Source organism: Lottia gigantea (assembly GCF_000327385.1).
Source record: "Lottia gigantea unplaced genomic scaffold LOTGIsca_8, whole genome shotgun sequence".
In the NCBI taxonomy this organism is placed as follows: Eukaryota; Metazoa; Mollusca; class Gastropoda; family Lottiidae; genus Lottia; species Lottia gigantea.
The window spans coordinates 2,325,680-2,349,460 of record NW_008710662.1 but is presented as its reverse complement, the minus strand read 5'-3'; the positions used below and the strand labels follow the sequence as shown (position 1 = coordinate 2,349,460).

The window sequence follows — 23,781 nt, the reverse complement described above, 5'->3', positions numbered from 1 at the left end:
ACGCAGGTAACTCCAGATTAAGGCGTTTATTTTGCTTAAATCCGCACAATAGTTTTTCTAAAACTTCCCAAAAAGCAAAACGAACTTTAAACGTTTACATAAACCTTTTTAAATAGCTTTGGCGTTAAAAATGAATGAAATGAATGGAGATTTAGTAAAACTTTTACATCCTACTTTTCTGCACCATGTGGGCTAATGAAGACGGGCAACCCCATGCAGGGTACAATGAGGGAAATTTTGCCAGAACAGCGGCATTTGCCGGCTCCTATTCGCTTTCCAACTGTCGAGGAAACTTTAGCGTGCACAGCCTGTAGCTCACGGGGCCTCAGTTCATTGTCCCATCCGAACGACTAGACGCTTTTTCCATGTCAGACCCTTTGTCGTTAAAAATCAACGGCAATATTTTTTTAGTTTTTAAGTTAAAACTTTAGGATAAATTAAGGGAATTTCCCTAGAAATTGTTTTATAGTTTTCACAATTTTCGACCTGCGACAATAACCAAACTTAAAACATGTATCTGATTCTTCAAACTAATATTACATGAACATAATCTTTCACTCATCATATGAAATTTATGAAATAAGTTGCCAGATTTATCTTCGAGCCTTGGATTGAATTTCTAAAATTGCGTATGAAATTAGCACGAGTGAAAGATTCTGGTGGATCCTGCAACTCCAGAAAGAGTTAACCGGAAATAACGCAGCTCCCGCAAGTAATACAACTACACTGGACAAACCTGATTTACCAAAAATCCCCACACTGTATTCGAAACTGGTCATTTTATCATATATATAAGGATATTTAGCGCTTTAATTTGCACTTTTCCATTCCGTTAAAACTAAGCAATATCAGTAACATTTTTATTTTAGGATTTAATAATTATCAGACAACATCATCTGGATTAACTGGTAAGTGTTTAAATTGTTATTTTGTTATGATAGAGTATAAAGCTGCCAATCTTTAACAGTGGTGACATAATTCTCTCGTCATCTCACTGTGAAATATATGGTAGCCTGTATACGAAAATAAAATTTTATAATTTACACTTTTTTCCACTCATTTCCTGGATGTAAATTCTAAAATCTCCCATTCTGATCTCTTAATAATAGTCATCATTCTATTTGTTCATCAAAAACTGAAAACATTCGAATATAGTCAAGCTTTATCGTTACCATGTATTTCTTTGATGATAGGCCTACAAATATTTTTTAACGTCAATCAGTTTCTTATGAGAGTTGAATTCGAGAAAATCGTTGGATGCGTGGTTTAATGTTTTCAAATGACCTGTTCATTTTGCTATCATAGCAATATTTACATACGACTTTTATTTTAAAAATGAAATAGACTTCAATAATAAAAAAAATACTCTATGTAACCTTTGATTCATAATTTTCAATTTGTATGTTCTTATTGTCCGATATGTAAAGCGTATATTATATGTATAAAATAGCATAGTGTTTATGGTAGAATCGAATTCTTGTTTATTAGTCTGAAAAGATTTTGAGTAACAAAAAGAAAACTGACGAAAAGTGTAAGACAATTCAAAATAGATTTTTATTTAAAAGGTATAGGATTGGTGGGTGGTTCGTGACAACATGTAAAACCATGTCGATTTCTGTAAACAAACTTGTTTTGAAGATCTAGCACAGTGGTTCCCAACTTTTCTCAGCCTTCAAACCCCATGAGCAATTACCTGGACCTTTCACACTCCCAAAAATTTGTTTCATCCACATTTTCAGCATGTATTGATGTGAAGTGCTCTCTCAATTCAAAACAAATTATTCTCCTACTCCAGATGACCACACCCCTGACACCATAGTCCCACACCCCCAGGAGGTGAAAAACACTAGAAGTTGGGAACCGGGGATATAGCAGTTCAATCAATGCAATTACATCGAACTACATCGATTTACGTTATTTTTTATAACTTTTACGTTGTTCTATTTCATATATTAATAAAATTCTGTCAAAAAAGCATAACGTGTTCAGGTTGAATTGCTTGATGACCTGAACTATTCGGGAAAGGTTTGATAGACCCCTTTTTAATCGTATTAATCTAATCTTTAAAGTTTTATTATTCTATTTTCAAGAAAATATTGTACAGGTATCGTGTGAAAATGGATATTTTGATATCGAAGTGGATATGGAACTATTCCGGCAACACCATCCAAATGTCAGTTCCATATACATGTATTTTGGATATTGTCGTGTGTATTCATATAATGACTACTTTTCATTCGGTCACTATAACTTAAGAAGTTGTGGATCCACTAGAAAAGTAAGTAGATTATATTGTCGTGACCTCAGGAACAAACATGGAATTTAATCACTGAAAGTGTTTATGATCCGACAGATTTATTAACAGACTCCATGAGTCACCTGTTTTCTTTTTAAAGTTTGATCCCGCTTTTTCATTTTTCGACCTTTTGACAGTCTGTACTTTATTTTGGCACTTCAAAAGTATTTTCAATATTTTACAATTCAATATTTTACAATTCAATATTTTGCATTTCAATCTTTTACATTTCAATCTTTTTACATTTTAATCTTTTACATTTCAATCTTTTACATTTCAATCTTTTACATTTCAATATTTTACATTTCAATCTTTTACATTTTAATCTTTTACATTTTAATCTTTTACATTTCAATCTTTTACATTTCAATCTTTTACATTTCAATCTTTTACATTTCAATATTTTACATTTCAATCTTTAACATTTTAATCTTTTACATTTCAATATTTTACATTTCTATCTTTTACATTTTAATATTTTACATTTCTATCTTTTACATTTTAATATTTTACATTTCTATCTTTTACATTTTAATATTTTACATTTCTATCTTTTACATTTCAATATTTTACATTTCTATCTTTTACATTTTAATATTTTACATTTCTATCTTTTACATTTCAATATTTTACATTTCAATATTTTACATTTTAATATTTTACATTTTAATATCTTACATTTCAATCTTTTACAATTCAATATCTTACATTTCAATCTTTAACATTTTAATATCTTACATTTCAATCTTTTACATTTCAATCTTTAACATTTTAATCTTTTACATTTCAATCTTTTACATTTCAATATTTTACATTTCTATCTTTTACATTTTAATATTTTACATTTTAATCTTTTACATTTCAATATTTTACATTTCAATCTTTTACATTTCAATATTTTACATTTCTATCTTTTACATTTTAATATTTTACATTTTAATCTTTTACATTTCAATCTTTTACAATTCAATATTTTACATTTCAATCTTTTACAATTCAATATCTTACATTTCAATATTTTACATTTCAATCTTTTACAATTCAATCTTTTACAATTCAATATTTTACATTCTGAATCCGTAATGATGCAAAAATATTGTTATGTAATGTCAATGAATGAGGGCGAAGTCAGAGTACATCGAAATACGCCAGAATTTGTATTTTGGCAGTTTCCGATGTACAGAATGATATGAAAAGATTAAACTTAGTACAATAAATAAACCAAGTACTAACTATCTAAACCGCATAACGAAACCCGAAATCTGCACTAGCAAACATTAGTAATGAAGAAGTATATCGATTCTAAGTGAGCAAGTATTTCATAATGAAAGGTAGTATGAGGTGTCTAGAAGAGTAAGCATACCCTGCCTGGCTCCACGCCCATCTTAGCTGCTCAACATTCACAACATACTCTACAAACAACAAAATAAAAGTAAATGCTATATTTCAGGAGACCTGGGATAAGATCATCTATAGTAATACTATTTATGTTATGGATGATTCGGTCATCACTAGAGATGGTGGTAGTTACTTGGTACAATGTAAAATGGAAAGAGAGGCGTATGGTGAAGGACAGTCTGTATGGACACGTCCAAGTAACAAACGATTACAACCTGAAACCAGTTATTGAAGAATGTTATGCTAAACCAAATAGTAGTTCATCATCTGATATATACTATCTGATAAAAAATAGGTGAGTAGTTTTTGGATAGAAATAAATTACATAATATTAATATTTATTCTTTATACACTTTTGTCAATCAATGTCAAATGAAGTGAAATATCAACTCTAAATTAGTACTTAATAGTCTTAAATTGTCTTTTGGTTGATGTAAAGATGAAAAGATTACTATAGGGAAATTTTAATTTACTGGGAAAATTTTCCAGTTCTAATGGTTGTTCAATTTCAAATTTCTTTAAATTAATTTAAGTGTGTTTATTCCAAAGATCAAAGGTATTTTTCTGGATGAATGAAGAGAATGAATTATGAAACACAAGAATTAAAGTTCATCTTGAAATTTCGAGAAGAGATTGAAAATGTTTAATATTTGAAGCTGTGTCAAGATAGGTTTATAATTTCACTTTCAGATGTTCTGTTGACTCCACAACAGTTATCTATAATACAACATTCGGCTTCAAAACGTTTGAGTTTATAAAAGAGAAGGGCGAAATTGATATTGTATGTCGAGTTTTCATCTGCACTGAAGATGATAACTCGTACAGATGTACCAGACGTTGCTCCGGGTACAGAAAACGACGTTCTACAGACAATGATGATAAGCCTATTTCAATATATGAAGGACCATTTGTGTTCGCAGGTAGATAAACATATCTTTCATCACACGTCCCAATCAATGAATCTGTTTTCTCTGTACTTTTGATACGTTCGGCCATCTATATTCATTCATTAATAATCACTTTATTCGGGTTAGAAATTAAGCTAAAAATGCCTTTCTTGCATTTCGCCTCGTGAAGTCGTGAACGCTATTGGAATGAAAAAGTGCTCACATTGCAAGCTTTTCTACTGATTTCAAAATATGTTGACATTGTCTTGTGCACTATATATCACATACCGATCACTCATTGGAATCCTGTTGGTTATTCTGGACATGTGAGACAAACTGGTATTTTTCCAAGTCATTAAAACACATCTACTTTCTATTCATATAAGTATTAGCATAATAAAACTTTGTTGCATTTCAGCCGATGATGAGGCAGATACTACCACTGCTATAGCAGTCGGTACAACAGCTGGTGTTGTTGCAGTGGTTGCATTTGTTGCAGTAACTATTAAGGTGGTGGCACCAAAGGTTGCAGTTGCTGCAGCCGGATACAGTAGTGTTGCTAACGCTGCTCCCGCCGTTGCAACCGTTTAAGATTAAAATTGCGAATCTCCCTCGATTTACGACAGTATCTTTTTCAAGTGTGTTTTTATATCAATTATACTAAACTATATATTGTAACATATTTATTATAAGCTTTAGATTTTATATACATTTCAGCACCGAAAGCCAATAAATCTAATAATGAAAATCTCATGAAATTTTCAGAGAAACGATCGAATCCCTTTCAAACGTGATTTTGCTTCAATTAATTTACACCCGATACTTACCAAACTGTTTCGTATTTGGACTTTAAAAGATATTCTTTGACTGAACATACACTTGATGCGCTTCCAATGTATATAATCAAGTTGTTTATGCCACATGCATTTTCAGTCTTAAAAACTCACCCAAGTTAGAGGTAAGATATTATGTCATGATTATAATGATAATTAACAACTATGCTTTTTAGAATTAGTAATCGTCATAAATGTTCAATTAAATTCAAATAATGCTAGATGTCCAAAATGAACCCCCGTATATTATATAAAAAAAAACTATTTTTAAAAAGAATTGTGAAAATTAACTTGTGATATAGTGTCATGTTATCTAATATTTGCCGTGTTCTGATTTCATTTCATATTTTCCTTCCTTGATATTTTCTTTCATTGTATCAATATGGTATTTACTCTTCTTATTTTTTCTGTAATAAAACGATTATTTAAATATATTCAATGGTTATTGGACAAAAAGAGTTTCGTATGTAAGTACGAATAGACTCGGTATACGATGTAGTGATGCGGTGTACGACGCGGGGGTGTTATACTGTTAATACAGTAAAATCGAAGATCAAGCCATATTCTTCTGCATCGACAATTTGTACCATACTCCACAACCGGTTATTCCCAGACTAGTCAAACTGACTGAACGACAGGACAACAATGGAAAAACAAATCTTAAATTAGAAATTTAGGAAGTTACTGAAGCTTATTTGAAAACAAAAACTGGATGTAACCAGGATTTCGATCTATATTAGTTTATGTCTATCTAAACTAATTATTGACATGGTAAAATTATCTAGTATCAATAACATAACATAATAAAGTCTCACCTGCCAAAATATTTTGCATCTTCTATGGATTCCGGGAGATTTTTATCCAATGTTTCTGGTAAATAGAGTGATAGTAAACCAGCTGCTACAGATACACCACCAAACACTAATAGCGGTAACGCTGTACCAAAATCACCTTTAACTAGTGCGCCCTGAAAGAAAAATGGTCGAATTAAACGCAGATTCTGGGAAACTGGTTGCCAATTAAACTAAAAACAAAACAAAACTTATGCCTATGATGATATTTTGTGGAGAATTTCCTCCTGTAGCACGGCTTACAGCCAGTCCCTAGTTATTTCAACTTATGCTATAAATACGTGAGAATGTTTCCGATATCACCCATTACTTTGGGTTGAATCTTGTAACTAAAAATATTTTCAAAAAGCATTGCTTTGGGAATGAGACTTTACCACAGTGAATTTTATCAGCAATTTGACGTTATCAAACTTAGTATATATTATGAAATAAATTATTTATCGCGTGAAACAAAATATAGGACTGGCATTATACAAAGAATGAATATTGAACATTCATTATGAGAAACAAATTGCAAAATAATGTAACACTTTGCTTTTGGCTAAAAAACCATATTTACCAAATCAGCAATATATGGTGATACCATTCCACCTATACGAGCACAGAAAGAACTGACACCCATCGCAGAGTTCCTTACAACGGTGGGAAACAATTCCGCAGAAAACACATAAATAACAGCAAAACCAGCAGAGGCACCAAGTTTGCCGACCATTGACAGAGTAATGGTTATCCATTCATGGGCTGAAATCAAATGTAGAGGTTATATAATATTTTGTTTTTAACATCATGTCGCAGTTCATTTTACTTCGTTCCCGATGCAGATAATTCTACTTTACATTACGAGTATTACGAGATAGGTAGGCGAACGTCTGACTTGAGTTACCGCAGTACCACAGCAAGAAATTTTCGAGCAGGTGTACTATAAGAAAGGAATACTCACAGGAGTTGCCATAAATCACCGGAAATATGGTACAGAGACAAGCTATACCACCTAATAACATACTGGTACAATGTAAAGCTTTCCTTCCCATTCTATCTAACAGCAACAAACACAGGAAGTAGGCAACAAGCTCCACAATGTTGGCGATAGTAAAATTAACGTAAATATCTCCACCTAAGTTGCTCACATTTAAACCTAATCCATAATATACCATACTTACAACCATCCTGTAGATGGAAAAAAGTAGTAATATGAAAATAATCGATTAAAGATACCATGATACACACACACATCCTCACACAGGCGAGTAACTTCCGTTCAAATCGCTCTAATTATTGTTTTTCTAGTCACTGAACAGACCAATACTTACAATCCACTCAAACCAGCAGCATCATAATGAATTTGAAGCTTCTTACCAATTAAAGAAAATAATCAGGGATCTTATTAGTAGAATTGGTGATGTAAACATTTCCCATACTTTAGCTTGTGGTCCATCATCGAGTGTATCTTTGTCAAACAGCTTCACAGGTAGTTCAACTTTATTCACTTTAGCTGCCTTTCGTAAGATTTTTTCAGCTTCTTCAGTTCTGTTCTTTGAAACTAACCATCTTGGAGATTCGGGAACAAACCTAAATAGAAGATAATGGATGCTTGTTATAACAAGAGCAAAGTGGAGTTTGGTTGCGGACACGAGAAACTTTCTATTCCCCATGCACACATTTCTGAAGGTGCCTAAATTTCATCCGTTAAAATCTAGATTGTGTTCACGACCCAGTGTGAATGAACGAATGAATGGGAAGATGCATTGGTAGCGACAATGTACATTGACAGAGATAAGTATATAAATACCGCCAATATACTTACCAGAACATAATAAGTAAAAGTGTCGATGGAACTGATAATGACAGTTGTAAAGTACTCCAATCTCTAACTAAGAACGCCACCATACTGAGTATAAATAATCCAATGCACCAAAACATTTCTATAACTATTCCAGCAAATGTTCTTTTAGATGGGCCAACCATCTCCACGCCTAAAAAAATGAAAATATCAAATGTTATGTATATGTGAGAGTATGGCAACGTACATTGCAATGGTCCCTTTGAACACAGTGGTCTGATAATAGTTCTCTCCCTTTAACTTTTCGTAGATATAGTCGATCCGAAATCGGTTTGCTTAACTGGTTTAGTTAGCACGTGGAAGAGGCGAGAACGAGGCGATATTGATGGCGAACAGGCGACAGCACTGCTGGACTGTTTTTGACTGTCAATAAGATGCACTGTATTATTAAAGATTCGACGACTTTTGTATTGTGTTTTTTATTAATGTAACTTCACTCGCTTACATTTTGGCGTCGCCGATAGGATTAAGCCTTAGTGATACTTGGTGAGAACTTTCCATTTTTATATTTTGACTTTTCTTCGTGGTATTTGTGTGACGTCATCGGGTCGTACTTTTTGTGTAAACCAAATAAACTGTTTTTTTTATAACAACATTTTTATTATTGTATGTGTGTTTTTGTTTTGGATGAGTCTATCTAAACTCCAAAGGTCTATCGCCAAACCATTGCCCGCTAAGTGTGGAAAACTAGAAACTGTCCCCATATTGTTATCAGACAGTAAAGGCTTATACTTGAAGACAGAATTTGAACCCAGTAGCGAGGGAGTGAGAATACGTTTTGACTGTCATTCAAGGTTTACAACTCAAAGAGCAGTGGACTTGTTCCTATCAAGACAATTTGAAAAGTTTGGGGAATTTGACTGTGTATGTTTGGTTAGGTACGTGCGATCTGACTGATAAAAGGGGAAAATTCATACACGCAGTGGAGAAGTCATTTAGACCAGTTGAGGGAGTCATTCAACAATATAGGCGAGTGACTTCTGCACTTGATAGCAAGAGCGGATGTCGGGTTAAATTTATTGAGTTGCCTCCTATTTCGGTTAGTGGATTCAACGCATAGAAGGGACACCCTAATCCGGACGAATTCTTAGCGGACGATAAAATTGTGGACGGGTATGTACGATTTTTAAATGGTGAAATTAAACTTATTAATCATTCACTAAGTTAACCGACTTTGGGGTTTTCAAACGACTTGGTACGCGGACGTAAGCGTAAAGGGAAACCAAATCGTTATGTGTGGAATTTCAATTTGCTAAAAGACGGGGTACATCCGGTAGTTACTTTATCTAAAGCCTGGTTACGACACTTGCAAAGTGATATTTTAGTTTCTTGCTATTCGACTGTTAAATTGAGGATTGCTGTAGATCGGGATGATAAGCATTAAGCAAACTTTACAGTGACATATTAAATTTAAAAATGGCCGCGAAAAATTGTGATTTGGAACAGAGCTATATCTTATGGAAATCGAACGGTTGGAAAACGAATTGTCAACTCTCAATGCCCACAAAATGTCAACTCCCCGGTTCGCTGATCCTCCATCTCTTCGCACTAATAGCATGCCTTCCACAGTTAATCGTGGTGTGCAGCATTCTCCTGAAACGAGATACCCTGATCGGGGGTCATCGGAGTTATCTTCTATGTCTCAAAAATCAATAGTCGTTCTGGGCAAAGAACAAGAACCGTCTAACTTTAGGGGGAGACCTGATTTGGCTGAGCAATCTACAGTCCATGAATGGATCGAAGAGATTACCAACTGTATGTCCACTCTTCAACTAAGTGACGATGAGAAGTCAAGGTATGTGTATAGATATTTGGAAGGTCATGCACGGGAGGAGGTGAAAATCAGAAATGTTAAAGGAAATTGGCGTCTGATGTTTGGAGCCCTACGAGAGGCTTTCGGTGATACATATTCCCTATCCCAGCTGCAGAAACAATTTTTCGAACGAAGGTAACGAAAGGATGAAACATTACGCTGTTACTCTTATGCCTTGGGGAAGTTCATGGATAGAATCATTAGGAAATCACGGACCTCGCTCAATGATCAGGATGCCACGCTAAGAGATCATTTTGTAGATGGTGTTTATGACGAAAATTTAAGACGAGAACTTAAACGGCAGGTGAGAGAAAATGAAGAGATGACATTTTTAGGGATTCGCGAATTCGCTCTAGAATGGTCAGATGAAGATGCCAAAACAAATAACTTAAAGGAGTCTTCAAATTCAGCCCGAACACAACAGATTTCAACTTCAGAAACATTTGCAATTACCGAAATCGAAACTCTACGTACTATGGTTAAAGCACAACAAGAGCAACTGGCACACCTACAGAAGCTTATCTCTGAAAAACAGACACCTCCACCTAGACTTTGTGCAACGAGCCCGGTCATTTTAGGAGGAATTGTCCTAAGCGTTTTACGAAATCGGAAAACAAATAATACCCTTTTCTGCGGGCCAAGGAAGGGGTTTTTGTGACCAAATAGGCTCAACACCAACTCTTTCGATACACGATACCGTGGGTGACTGTCCTTGGGTAGAGCTAAATCTAGCTGGGATTCCCCTGAAATTTGTAATTGACACAGGATCCCAGGTTTCAACATTGACTGAATCGTGTTTTCGGAATTATTTCGGGTGTTTAGTCAACTTAGCAAATATAGACTTCTTAACATTAAGAGCAGCAAATGGAGTGGAAATTCCCTACATTGGTATATTTCAGGTTATTATGGAGGTGGCTGGCAGGAATATCGGTAGTCAAAGTATTCTTGTAATTAAAGATCCGGCGGACCATACTACTCCAGACAATTATAAAGATTTCCCTGGGATTTTAGGGATGAAGGTTCTGCGTCACTGTTGGTCAGTATTGTCTGACTGCCAACCTGTTGGAAAGTCGAAGGATTCAGATGAGTTAATTGTAAGACGGATACTATCTGTTCAGAACACAACAGTGCGAAACGAGAAGTTGTCAGGATTTGCCAGAGTTATTGGATCCAGTCCAGTTTTATTACCAGCATCCAGTGTGTCAGTAGTTCCCGTATCTGGCCACACACAATTATCTGGTGCAGTTCTATTGGAAGAGCTGAGCAATAGGACTCATTTACCAAATGGTATCAGCATTTGTAACACTTTTGGTGTCCATAATAATGGAAAATTTCATGTTCAGGTAGCCAATATAACAAAGTCGGACCTGTGGCTCCAACCTAGAACACGGTTAGCTCACATCTGCAAGGCTGACATTGATTTAGACAATGTGAAATTCTCAGTTGCTGATCGAGAAGTCCTGGTGGAAGAAAACCAACTATTTGAACAGTCAGCTTCTGTAAATAATGTTGACGATAATACCACGTTACCAGCCGTTTCCATTCCGGATAGCCTGGATGCGAAACAGAGGTACGAAATAAATTCTCTCTTGCGAAAGCATTCTGAAATATTCAGCAAGTCAGATATGGACATAGGATACACATCAGCGGTGAAACACAGTATCGAATTGACAGATAATAGTTCAATCAAACAACCTTTTCGACGTATACCTCCAGCTTATTTAGAGGAAGTTCGTCAACATATTAATAAACTGATAGAGGCTAATATAGTTGTGCCTAGCTATAGTGCCTTTGCAAGCCCAATAGTTTTAGCTCGTAAAAAGAATGGTGATCTACGAATGTGTGTGGATTTCCGCCGATTGAATTTAAAAACCAAACGCGATTCATGTCCCTTACCTCGGGTAGAGGAAAGCCTCGACTCGATGTATGGTTCATCAATATTCAGCTCACTTGATTTATCTAGTGGTTACAACCAAATAGCTATGGATGAACGTGACCAACATAAAACTGCTTTCACCACACCTTTCGGACTATTTGAATACAAGCGTATGCCATTTGGAGTGTGCAATGGGCCAGCTACATTCCAAAGGTTGATGCAAGGCTGTTTTCGTGATGACATTTTTCGAATTTTATTAGTTTATTTGGATGACATTATAATATTTGCCAGATCGTTTTCAGAACATTTGGAGCGACTGGACTCAGTTTTCACAACTTTAGCTCGTCATAATCTTAAACTCAAACCATCTAAATGTTACCTGCTGCAAAATCAAGTTAAGTTTTTGGGACACGTGGTCTCATCCAGCTGAGTTTCTACAGATCCTGATAAAATATCATCAGTTATAAATTGGCCAAAGCCTACCACGGCAAAACAGTTGCGAACTTTCCTTGGGTTCTGTGGGTTTTACCGTAGATACGTTCAGAATTATGCTAGGGTGACAGCACCTTTGCATGCTATACTGAAGAGCTTAGATGTTAGTGGTAAGAATCAAGATTTGACAGCTCTATGGACGGCAGATTGTAGTATCGCATTTGGAGAAATAATAAAGCGGTTGACGAGTGCTCCAATATTGGGTTACGCAGACTTTTCTCAGCCTTTTATAGTGGAAGTTGACGCTAGTTTCCAGGGTCTCGGTGCAGTACTCCCAGTATCAGAATAACGAAATGCGCGTTATTAGTTATGCCAGTCGTGCTTTACGTGGTGCTGAGCGTAATATGGAAAATTATAGCTCCAGAAAACTGGAACTTTGAGGCTTGAAATGGGCGCAATGTGAAAAATTCCGTGACTATTTGTTAGGACAAAAATGTATTGTATACTCAGATAATAATCCGCTTTGTCATTCACTTAAAGCTAAATTAAGTGCCGTCGAACAACGTTAGATTTCAGACCTGGCGGTATTTGATTTCGAATTAAAATTCAAAGCCGGCAAGTCAAATAATAACGCTGATGGATTATCGAGAATGCCCACAAATGTTGAAGTTAATAGAGGCATTATTACAATCGATTCCAAAATTCAAGAAATAACAAAATCAACCCAGCTTCCAGCTATCTAACGCTCTACAGTATGTGGGAGCATTTTGTCCGATCCTCCGAATGCGACGGTTTATAACAACCTTATTTCTATGTTGCCTACATAATCAGCTGAACAATTGATCACACTACAAAATTCAGACCCAACGATACATACATTTCGCACTTATTGGGAATCTGAATCTTTTCCCTCCAGAAAAGAAAGAAAACAACTATCGAAGCCAGTATTGACATTATTACGACAACGCAGTAAAATTTTTCTGAAAAGTGGTGTACTATATAGGAAACTTATAAACGCATGCAAAGATGAGAACCATCAACTTATTTTACCAGAATCAATTAAACCAATTGTTCTGGAGAAGCTTCATGACAACGCGGGTCACCAGGGTATCGAGAGAACCTTTGAATTAGTTCGATCAAGATGTTTTTGGCCCGGCATGTGGCGTGATGTCGAAGCGAAATGTGAAAATTGTCCGTGATGTGTTATTGCTAAACCATGCATTCCAAAACCTCATCCAGCTATGAAAACCTGTTAGCCAAGGCACCTCTTGAAATTGTAGCCATTGACTTTACCTTATTGGAACCAGCTTCGAACAGAGTGGAGAATGTGCTTGTGATCACTGATGTTTTCTCTAAATATACTATCGCGGTAGCTACGAAGGACCAAACAGCTGTTACAACGGCTAAAGTGCTGGTCAAGGAATGGTTCTGTCGCTACGGAGTTCCTCGACGTATACATTCCGACCAAGGGCGTAATTTTGAATCTAAAGTCATTGCTAATCTCTGTGAACTATATGGTATTAAGAAAACACGCACGACTCCATACCACCCACAGGGGAATGGTCAAACAGAACGATTTAATCGAACACTCCATTGCCTTTTGCGTACTTTACCGGAACATGCGAAAAAGCTCTGGCCAAACCATTTACAAGAATTAACTTTCGCCTATAACACATCACCTCATTCGTCTTCCAGATTTACACCTTATTTTCTTATGTTCGGACGTAACCCAGTTTTGCCAGTAGACGTATTATTAGGCAATGATTTACCTTCGGGTGATGATTGGATATCAGACCATCAAAAGCGCCTAAAGAACGCATATACCGAGGCGTTTAAACAACTTAATCATTCTGCTAATAGTCGGAACCAACGTTGCAAGAAAGTACGCAGATCATCCACTAGAGATAGGTCAACTTGTTTTTACCAGGGCTCGTGGTATAATTGGACGAGATAAAATACACGATCATTGGTCACTTTTGGTTTACAGAGTTGTTAAACGCATTACGGAGGATAATCATGTTTATATTGTCTGTCTTATAGATAACCCGGAAGTTCAAAAGACATTACATCGATCTGAATTACGTCCATGTCCGTCCTTATCAGTGGATGACCAGGTTGATAGCAGCCAGGTCAGTCATGATTCCATTATTGAGAATGATTCAGATGCCGATGGTAACGACCCCCAAAATAAGCAATCATTTCTCATGAGGATAGTTTGGATAGCCAGACTAGCCCTGAGGAACTTGATCCATGTATGATGGAAGATCATAGTCGAGAAGATGGGGATGACTTTTCAACACATCTGGATTCAACCCATATCAATGAGAGCGACGTCCAACGTCATGGTGAATTAGAACATCATGTGGCTGATGAAGACGATATTGTACCAATTCGTAGATCTTCTAGATCAACAAAAGGCGAACATTCTAATCTTCATAGGCTACAAAATCTTCGCGAGTGTGAGAGTATGGCAACGTACATTGCAATGGTCACTTTGAGCACAGTGGTCTGATTATAGTTCTCTCCTTTTAACTGTTCATAGATATAGTCGATCCGAAATCGGTTTGCTTAACTGGTTTCGGTGAGCGCGTGGAAGAGGCGAGAACGAGGCGATATTGATGGCGAACAGGCGACAGCACTGCTGGACTGTTTTTGAGTGTCAATAAGATGCACTGTATTATTAAAGATTCGACGACTTTTGTATTGTGTTTTTTATTAATGTAACTTCACTCGGTTACATATATAACATAAGGAAATGCTGAGTATGTTACTTTTCCATGATGGTGATCATCAGTTACGACTCTAAATAATAAATACCCTCAAATCAAACTAGTTTAAGGTATGCTTTGTCCGTATGGAAAGGGTTTCGTATCTGTTCCCATGCTTTTTTTTTCACAAACTTGCACTCCAAACCACACCCATAATATACAATGAGCATCCTACAACGACGCACCAGATAACAAGAGCTCGTCAACTATTCGAAAGTTAAAAATGTGTACTCACCCAAAACAAAGGCTGACATAAATGAACCAGCATTGGAAGCCCCGGTTATGAATCTGATGGTCACAAAGGCTGTATAATTGGGAGCGAATGATGTTGCTATAGATCCACCAATATGAAGCAATACAGAACATAACAACGCTTTCTTTCTACCAATTCTAAAAATAAGAAAATAATGTTTGGTCGTTAACAATACAAACACAAAAAACTCAAAATATGAAAGAATAATGCGTCCAGTCGTCTAAACTATTGCTTTCCCAGTTCAATTCTAGCTATTTGTACCACTTTTCAGAATGAAAATTGACAACTAGTTGTGTTGAGATAAGGGGGTGATATCACGGGGTAATGACTTGATTTTCATTCTATGTGTATATGTTTATACCTAGCAAGTTTTATCAATATCGAAACAAAGTGAAGTTGTGCAATATGGTACCTTTTTGAAACTTTTACACTTACAGTAATTTATTGGTTCTTCATATCCCTATTATTTAAGCTACTGTTTACATTTGTTACTTTAAGCTCTCTTTCAATACTTACATATCAGATAAAATGCCGAAACCAAAAGCACCAACGAGCAAACCAGCCATTAAAATCATGTTTGCATGGGAACGATAGATAGAATCCGCACAGATCATATTTTGCTGAAGTATATAAGATTTATAGTATGTAGGTTATTCACTTTGTCTAGCAGATCCCTTGTAAGCCACAAAATGTGTATAATAAATGCACCAAAACCATTTTATTTGACAAACATTTTCTTGAGAAATCCTCGTGCATATGACGCTGCCGCATTTTGAATCTCAATCTTGACAGTTATCATTGGGTCAGTCTGTCCCCTAATTGTACCCCCAGGAGGCTAACGCCTACGCCATTAGGCAAACGACGTCCAATTTTTCGAGGTTTCAATCCGCCAAGACACCCTTTGCCTCATTTTAACATGGGATGCATTTACGGCCATGACATTATTGGATTGTTTGTATAGGAGATATTGTTAGATAACAAGTTTACCTCTGTGATAAAAGTATCGACGAATGTAGTGGTATCGTACACCCATTTACTACAGTCTGATCTGGTAGCGTTAACATCGACTGCTGACTCTTTAGTGTAGGAGGTGAGATTGACATCATATCTGTCACACTTCTCCCATTCACCATTCTTATCTAATGGTATGGAATGGTTGACATAAAAAGACAGCCGATTGGTCTGGGGAAAATACGAAGTATCATTAAATACACTCGGTAGTTGACATCTGAAAATGTAAAAATTACTATTCTGATTTGCCCGAAATCACCATTGCAACTGGTTTCGTAATGGGTTTACGATTGTATATAATGGTCAAAAAATCAAACAAATAAAATGAAATATAAAGTTTGACTTATCATTATATAATCTCATGGTTTCCGGAAAAAGTCTTGGCGCATTATCATCTGCCAACAAGACAACAATTTTCTTTGACACGATCGGAAAATAATCATTTGATTATATTTGATCATATCTGACAAGTTATCAAATAATGATAAATGGTTAATAACTTATTTTATCAACATCAATGTTGATATTCTATAGAGCAGGAAGTAATTGAACTGTACTGAACTACACTTTGTCATCTAGGGGAGAATCGGGTCAATAATTGTACGATGAATCTGAGAAAATGTGATATTTAGTCGACCTGATAAAAAAAAAATCGCCACCAATTGCCATCATTTACTCATGTTTACTTTAAAGGGAAAATTGCATTCTGGTCATCGACCTGACTTCAGTGGCTCAACTACCACAGGGATGGTTGGACCAAGTCCATGGGTTCCACCTCCAGAAAAAAAGTAAGTATCTAAAAGGTTAACACATAATATAAAATGGTTTACAACTTATGTTGGAGCTTATTTTATAAAATGAGGTTCGCAGAATGCAGAAGGCATATGTTTTAAAAAAAATTAAACTTTAAAAAAACTCCACTGATCTAGTTTAGCCACTGCCTGACTGAATCTGCTAGGGCCAAATGAGATGCACTGAATCGCCATTTTAGTGTTTTGTATTTAAGTGAGGTTCTTTTTAAATGCAGAACAGAAGGACAAAAACACTAGTTAAATTCATGTTCTGATTAACACAACTTCATATATCCAAAATGGTGGTCACCACCTTGCGATACCTCTTGTAAAGGTTCAACAAAGAGTTCCAATGTGGTGTTCTGTGCACAGTTTATTCATCTTTCACAGTTATCTTACATTTCAGGAAGTCAATGACTTATGCATTACACACTTTTGTTCGCCTATATGGTCTTCTATAATACTTACGGAGTGTATAGACCAGTAAAAGAGGGGTCTAGTTACAAATCTGTATCCGACACAGTCAAACTCAGAGACCGATATAACAACTTACATATATATATTCCACTTTTAAATGACAGATTCGTTATTTTCCGGGGTTGATTTCGGTCTTGAATATATGTAAATAGTCTGCAGTAGAACTAGAAATGAACAGAAATCGGACAATTCCTTCACAAAAAACGAGGAATTTCATTTTGTATTTAAAAATAAAAGACGAATCGTCGTTTCAACTTTCAAACGTGAATAATTCCGAACACACATAGATTTGGAAGCTAAATTTCGACTGTGAACCGTGAACACTATAAGCTTAGCAAAAAAAATTTGAGACTTGGTCAATCGGATGGCGATTCTGTTCCTTTAATTTCTCGGTTCGGCATTAAAATGTGATATATAAAAGCCTTTATGACAAGAAGTACTAGTAATCACTAACCTATGATTAGGAACATTAAGTATAAAGACCGGTATAAGCATCTGAATTGCACATGATATGGTTGGCAAACATAGCAGATAATATATCCTTTTCTGGTAAGTTCCAAATTCTCCTAAAATTTCAATTATCTCGTCGAATTTCATCTTGATAGGCTGCTTGAAACACGATAGAAATATTTTTCATTATCCGTATCATTAGTTTATCAGTTGACAACGTTAACCTTGTGGGTGAAAGGGCAGAACCTTGCTTTACGCCACTGAACTACGTCGACTACGTTCATACCTTTTCAAGGCATTTATATATTTGAGAAAGTTTTGTATGGTGGCTCCTAAAGGCCATTTCACATCAAAATCATTAATGCAGAAACAACAACCGATTTCCCGGCCTTCAATCTTCTTAGAATTTGTTTGAATTGAGGAATATTTTGACATCTAGCCATTTTGTCCAATATAGGCTTATATTAGACACACAAGGCCAAAAGGGGCTATGGTTGGTATACTGTTTAAATTTTAGATATTCTGTATCAAAAGTAGCCGTTACTAACCACCATATTTTATATGAAAATTAATATTCTTGTCAGGTTTGTACGTCAATATAGGATAATGTTTATTACATTTTTACTTTCTATGAACATTTGTATTTCTAAGGCTGTGTTGTAGCCTAATTTTAAGGTTTTCCGATCCGATTCCCTATCTTTATTTTTAAAATCTGAATAGAAGTTTCACCGAATAAACAGAAGACTAGTATAGCTTATCATGATGGTCATTTCTATTAATAAATAAGGATCGGGGTGTCTCATTGCATTTGCGTTTTTTTTTGGGGTGTAGAATCGATCGAAACATCCAACTTTTGTCCTATTAGCACTGTCAGGATCTGTGATTGGAATGTGTCTAGTTGTTCGAATACAAAATAAACTAAAGCACAGCAAGCTGGCATGATAGAGTTAAGAAGCTAACGATTAGGTAAAAATCTAATTACAAGTCTTCATACATTTAATTAGCCTAGATAGCTTGAAATTGAATGTTCATATTATTTATCTTGTCGAATCGGTCATGACTTCATTTGAACTAACTTTATTTGCCCCAACATGACATTTTTTTTTTCATTTTCAGTTGCCACTTTGTTGTTATGAAATGATACTATTCGACATTTATCATTCATCATATTAGTTTTACGTCCTACTGCACCATGTGGGCTAATGAAGACGGGCGACGCCATGCAGGGTGCAATGAAGGAAATTTTTGCCAGGACAGCGGCATTAGCCTGCTCTTTTTCGATTTCCAACTGTCGAGGGATCTTTAACGTACACAGCCTGTAGCACACGGGGCCTCGGTTTATTGTCCCATCCGAACGACTAGGCGCTTTTTCCATGTCAGCCCTTCGTACCTGCATCACTGACAGGGGGAAACCGGGTTGAAAAATCCGAAGGTATTATCTCGACCTATACCGGGATTGAACCCTGGACCTTCAGGTTAGCGAGCAAGCGTCTAACTCACTGAGCCACCGCGGCTCCCATATGCAATCCCTGAGATATATAGTGCATTACTATGACATAGTACATAACATTAAATAAATTTATACAATGTCATTGTAATTGTTGAGAGGCAATGTAAAGAAACACTACTTCTTGAGAATTTAAAGTAGTTTTTCGTATAAGCCGGTATTCTGACATTGAATATGGAATTTGATAAGGGTTGAAGGTCAAACTAAAGAAAGCCTACTACCTTGCAAGATTTTGGAAATAAAAATTTCAGAGACCTAAATTTGTTCTGCAGTAATATCTAACTCGTGCAAGTTGATTGTTTATTTTGTAAAATATTACATTAATCAAATCTTTAATCTTGTCCAAAAAACCATTACGCATCTTGGTGATTTACGGGGGACAGACGCATGTCGGAAAACTGCATCAACCTTGATCGGTTGAGCAAGCATAAAAGCAGACCTTAAAGCAACCACGAGCGTCTTGGATAATGTGTGAACTTTAAAGACTCCTTTACACAAGATTATGACCTTTGAGCGATTGATGCTCGATCCATTTTGTTCTTTGCACCTCCCGAATTAAAAGTGAAATATTTACAGTGAAGGGCAGCAGTCACCATTTTACCTTCATTCTACAACGGCTACTACCACTAAGCTTTACCCATTTCAGCAACATCAATTTCGCCAACCACAAAGTAGCCCTGTATGAAGGCTTGCGCCGAATTTAAACAGCCACCTACCTAGAATCAGAGACAATATTTCTAAGAGGTAAGCCAGGTGTTTATTATCAAGAAGGTCAACCGGTGTGGACATGTTTATTTTTTATGTTGACATGGTGACCTATATATTCTAAAATATATGCAGGTAATCCTTAAACAATAAATTGTGACACGCTGTATTGTAAGAGCTCCAGTCACCATATTGACAACGTATACAGAACCTCATTTGAACATTTAAATATTCACATATATAGAAGCTTAATGCAACACAACACTGTATACATACACTTAATATCAATGATATTGGTGAAGCTCAAGAAGAAATTTCGAGTCTGTACTGGTCCATAATAAACCGAAATGATTAATAGTTCATAGTTCGTCAAGGATGTTATCAGTACTGGTTCATAATATCGGAAGTGGTTGATGGTTCGCAGTTTTTTAAGAACGTTATCAGTACTGGTTCATAAAATGGGAAGTGGTTGATTGTTTACAGTTTGTTAAGAATGTTATCAGTACTGGTTCATAATATCGGAAGTGGTTGATTGTTCGCAGTTTTTTAAGAATGTTATCAGTACTGGATTGTTCACAGTTTGATAAGAATGTTATCAGTATTGGTTCATAAAATGGAAAGTGGTTGATTGTTCACAGTTTGTTAAGAATGTTATCAGTATCGGTTCATAAAATGGAAAGTGGTTGATTGTTCACAGTTTGTTAAGAATGTTACCAGTATTGGTTCATAAAATGGGAAGTGGTTGATTGTTTACAGTTTGTTAATAATGTTATCAGTACTGGTTCATAAAATGGGAAGTGGTTGATTGTTTACAGTTTGTTAAGAATGTTATCAGTATCGGTTCATAAAATGGAAAGTGGTTGATTGTTTACAGTTTGTTAAGAATGTTATCAGTACTGGTTCATAAAATGGGAAGTGGTTGATTGTTTACAGTTTGTTAAGAATGTTATCAGTACTGGTTCATAAAATGGGAAGTGGTTGATTGTTTACAGTTTGTTAAGAATGTTATCAGTACTGGTTTATAAAATGGGAAGCGGTTGATTGTTTACAATTTGTTAATAATGTTATCAGTATTGGTTCATAAAATGGGAAGTGGTTGATTGTTTACAGTTTGTTAAGAATGTTATCAGTACTGGTTCATAAAATGGGAAGTGGTTGATTGTTTACAGTTTGTTAAGAATGTTATCAGTACTGGTTCATAAAATGGGAAGTGGTTGATTGTTTACAGTTTGTTAAGAATGTTATCAGTACTGGTTTATAATAGTGGAAATGGGTGGTTGTTCGTTAATAATATTTGGCCGGAGAATATATTTGATAGTCAATAGTTCAGCAAAAGCTTCACCAGTATTGGTTAAGGCATGAAAATACCGAGTGTTTATAGGTAATTAAGAATGTGTAGGTGTTCTTGCAATCCTACTCAAACATCTTTTTATGTACGTTTACACTTTATGATGTTACACTGTCTATTTTAAATCATGTTCAGTCAGGATTGACGATGAGATTGCATCATGATTTATCGACAATAATAAATATGTGATACAATCAAAAGTCATAGCATAGTGAAAATTGAGATAGCTATGCATGACAATGTTAAACAAGGGATATAGCTGGATTCCTTACCAGTGATAAACATAGTATTTGATTGAAAGAAATTTTCCGAGGGTTAAAAATCGTGGTGCATAAGAAATTTCACAACAGTTGTATGCATACCTTTTCTGGTATAATTAAGTCACAGGTTTTACGATTTCATCGAAATTGCACAAGATCAAACTTTTTTAACCAAGCCTGTACGATTGTTTTCTCGAAAGTAAAAGAGCGTGAGATTTTTACGAAACATGCAAAACATGTCCTTTTATATCAGAATCTCACTTTTTCATGAGTAATTCCACTAAGAAAAGGTATCCTATTCAAGAGCATCTGATATGTGAAACCTCGAATTTAATTTATTTAATTTCATGTATGAAATGTCACAAACAATATGAGGGAGAATTTTAAAATGATTTTTTTCACTCGTTTTACTGCCAACAGATCAGATATCAAATTACAGAAGTACAAGCCTGTTTATAATCATTTCAACTTGGACGACCATTCATCAGACGATTGTCGCGTATTCAAAAAAGCAGAACTTAAATGGCAATTTTGTTCATAGCAATCTAACCTCTCGCCATTGGATGAGTTATTATTTTATCTAATTTCAGATCAGAACAGAAGAAAAAACACCTAGCAGTTCCAGACTGTTTATTCCATTTTCTTGGTGAAGTTTTTGTTCCAAACTAGGCCTATACATTTGGGAGCACCAACCACCAGGTTAATCATCTGATGGCGTTTTTAGTTTGTTAGTCACGTAATCCCTATCAACATCCAAACATGTTTGTAGATAATCTGAAGGCCTGCTTAAATTCTAACAGATAATCTCATTTTTGGAGTGTGTGTCGTAGGTTTTGATTATTTCAAGTTTATTCCAAAAACAATATTGGAATATGGTTTCCAGTCGTGAGGGCTTTAGCGCATGTCGCCCTCTATCATCAGGGAAAGACGCACTTAAGGTGTTTAATAATGTCCTTTCATATTCATAATGAGTAAAGTAGTTGCTATATAAAGCCAATATTAATAGTCATTTACCTATCTAATCTAGAATCAGAATTCTTTTTATCAAGATCGGTGTGTAGGAGAGTATATATCCTACAAGGCATTGCTGCTCAATATTACACTAAATAGGAATGGCGCTGTATTTGGTTCAAAATACGATCCAGATCTGATTGTATAAATTCTTAAAATAGCGTGGTCATTTCTTAGGTAGAAGCATCTGACACACATAAACTCCATATTATTATTATTCTGGCGAATGCGAAATATTGCTGCAAAAAGGGAAATTGATGATTGGAGCATCAAAATCGTGACGCTTGTCATACACATTTATTGTCATAATCGAGACTCATATTCAAGTAAGATGCTGACAAATGTGGAATTGTGCTGCTCATAAAAGATTGGCGATGGGGAATTACAATTATAAGGTTTATAATGATTATAAGAAGTAGAATGAGTAATTATGACCGTGGTAGTGTTAATAATTTCTAATTACGAAATCTAAATATTCACAAAATCAAAGCGGGATCGTTGTTTGTTTTTCATTAATACTGTATCGGGTGCGTTTTTCAAAACCCTGTTTACTGAACTTGTGTTATTTTGAATATGACACATTTAAGAAGCGCCAACATAGTGTAATATTTCATTATTCAGAATATCTGTACCAGAATACGATATTAAATTTTGGGTCGTTAATATTCAAGGATATTATTGAAAGGTAAATCAACATATAAATTTGATATAACCACGAATAAGTCGACATCAAATATTGACAAGACTAACTTAATACCTACTTACTATTTTCATTCAGTGTCTCTGTAAACAACCAAATATTTGGGGTTTAGTATTTTTGTGTGCCCAGGGCTGTCATTTGGCTTTAATGCCTTTTAAAGGTCGCTTCAGCCCAATCAAAAAATGTCTATGGTAATTTCCCCTGCACTAGAAATGGCCTCGCTTAATCAAACTAAAGTGATGACTCCTGATCTTATGTCATACGGGAGAATACG

General features: G+C 35.4%; 2 protein-coding genes across 2 annotated transcripts in view; one reads left to right on the top strand and one right to left on the bottom strand.

The window, feature by feature from the left end:
* LOTGIDRAFT_229585 (hypothetical protein) overlaps positions 1 to 5,172 on the top strand; it is a gene marked incomplete at both ends in the record, with an annotated part of 15,657 nt that extends 10,485 nt beyond the window's left edge. Inside the window, 5 exons of the mRNA XM_009066955.1 lie at positions 870 to 908; positions 2,091 to 2,278; positions 3,747 to 3,871; positions 4,385 to 4,614; positions 5,000 to 5,172. Of these exons, the coding sequence (XP_009065203.1) occupies positions 870 to 908; positions 2,091 to 2,278; positions 3,747 to 3,871; positions 4,385 to 4,614; positions 5,000 to 5,172 (755 nt within the window). The remainder of the gene's footprint in view (positions 1 to 869; positions 909 to 2,090; positions 2,279 to 3,746; positions 3,872 to 4,384; positions 4,615 to 4,999) is intronic.
* Positions 5,173 to 6,225: 1,053 nt separating this feature from the next.
* Positions 6,226 to 18,123, bottom strand: LOTGIDRAFT_108247 (hypothetical protein; the record flags this gene model as incomplete). Its single annotated transcript, XM_009066954.1, has 9 exons — positions 6,226 to 6,381; positions 6,825 to 7,006; positions 7,206 to 7,432; positions 7,622 to 7,834; positions 8,070 to 8,238; positions 15,230 to 15,384; positions 15,764 to 15,867; positions 16,235 to 16,475; positions 17,981 to 18,123. The coding sequence occupies 9 exons, from the start codon at positions 18,121 to 18,123 to the stop codon at positions 6,226 to 6,228; spliced, it is 1,590 nt and encodes a 529-aa protein (XP_009065202.1).
* Positions 18,124 to 23,781: the final 5,658 nt, after the last annotated feature.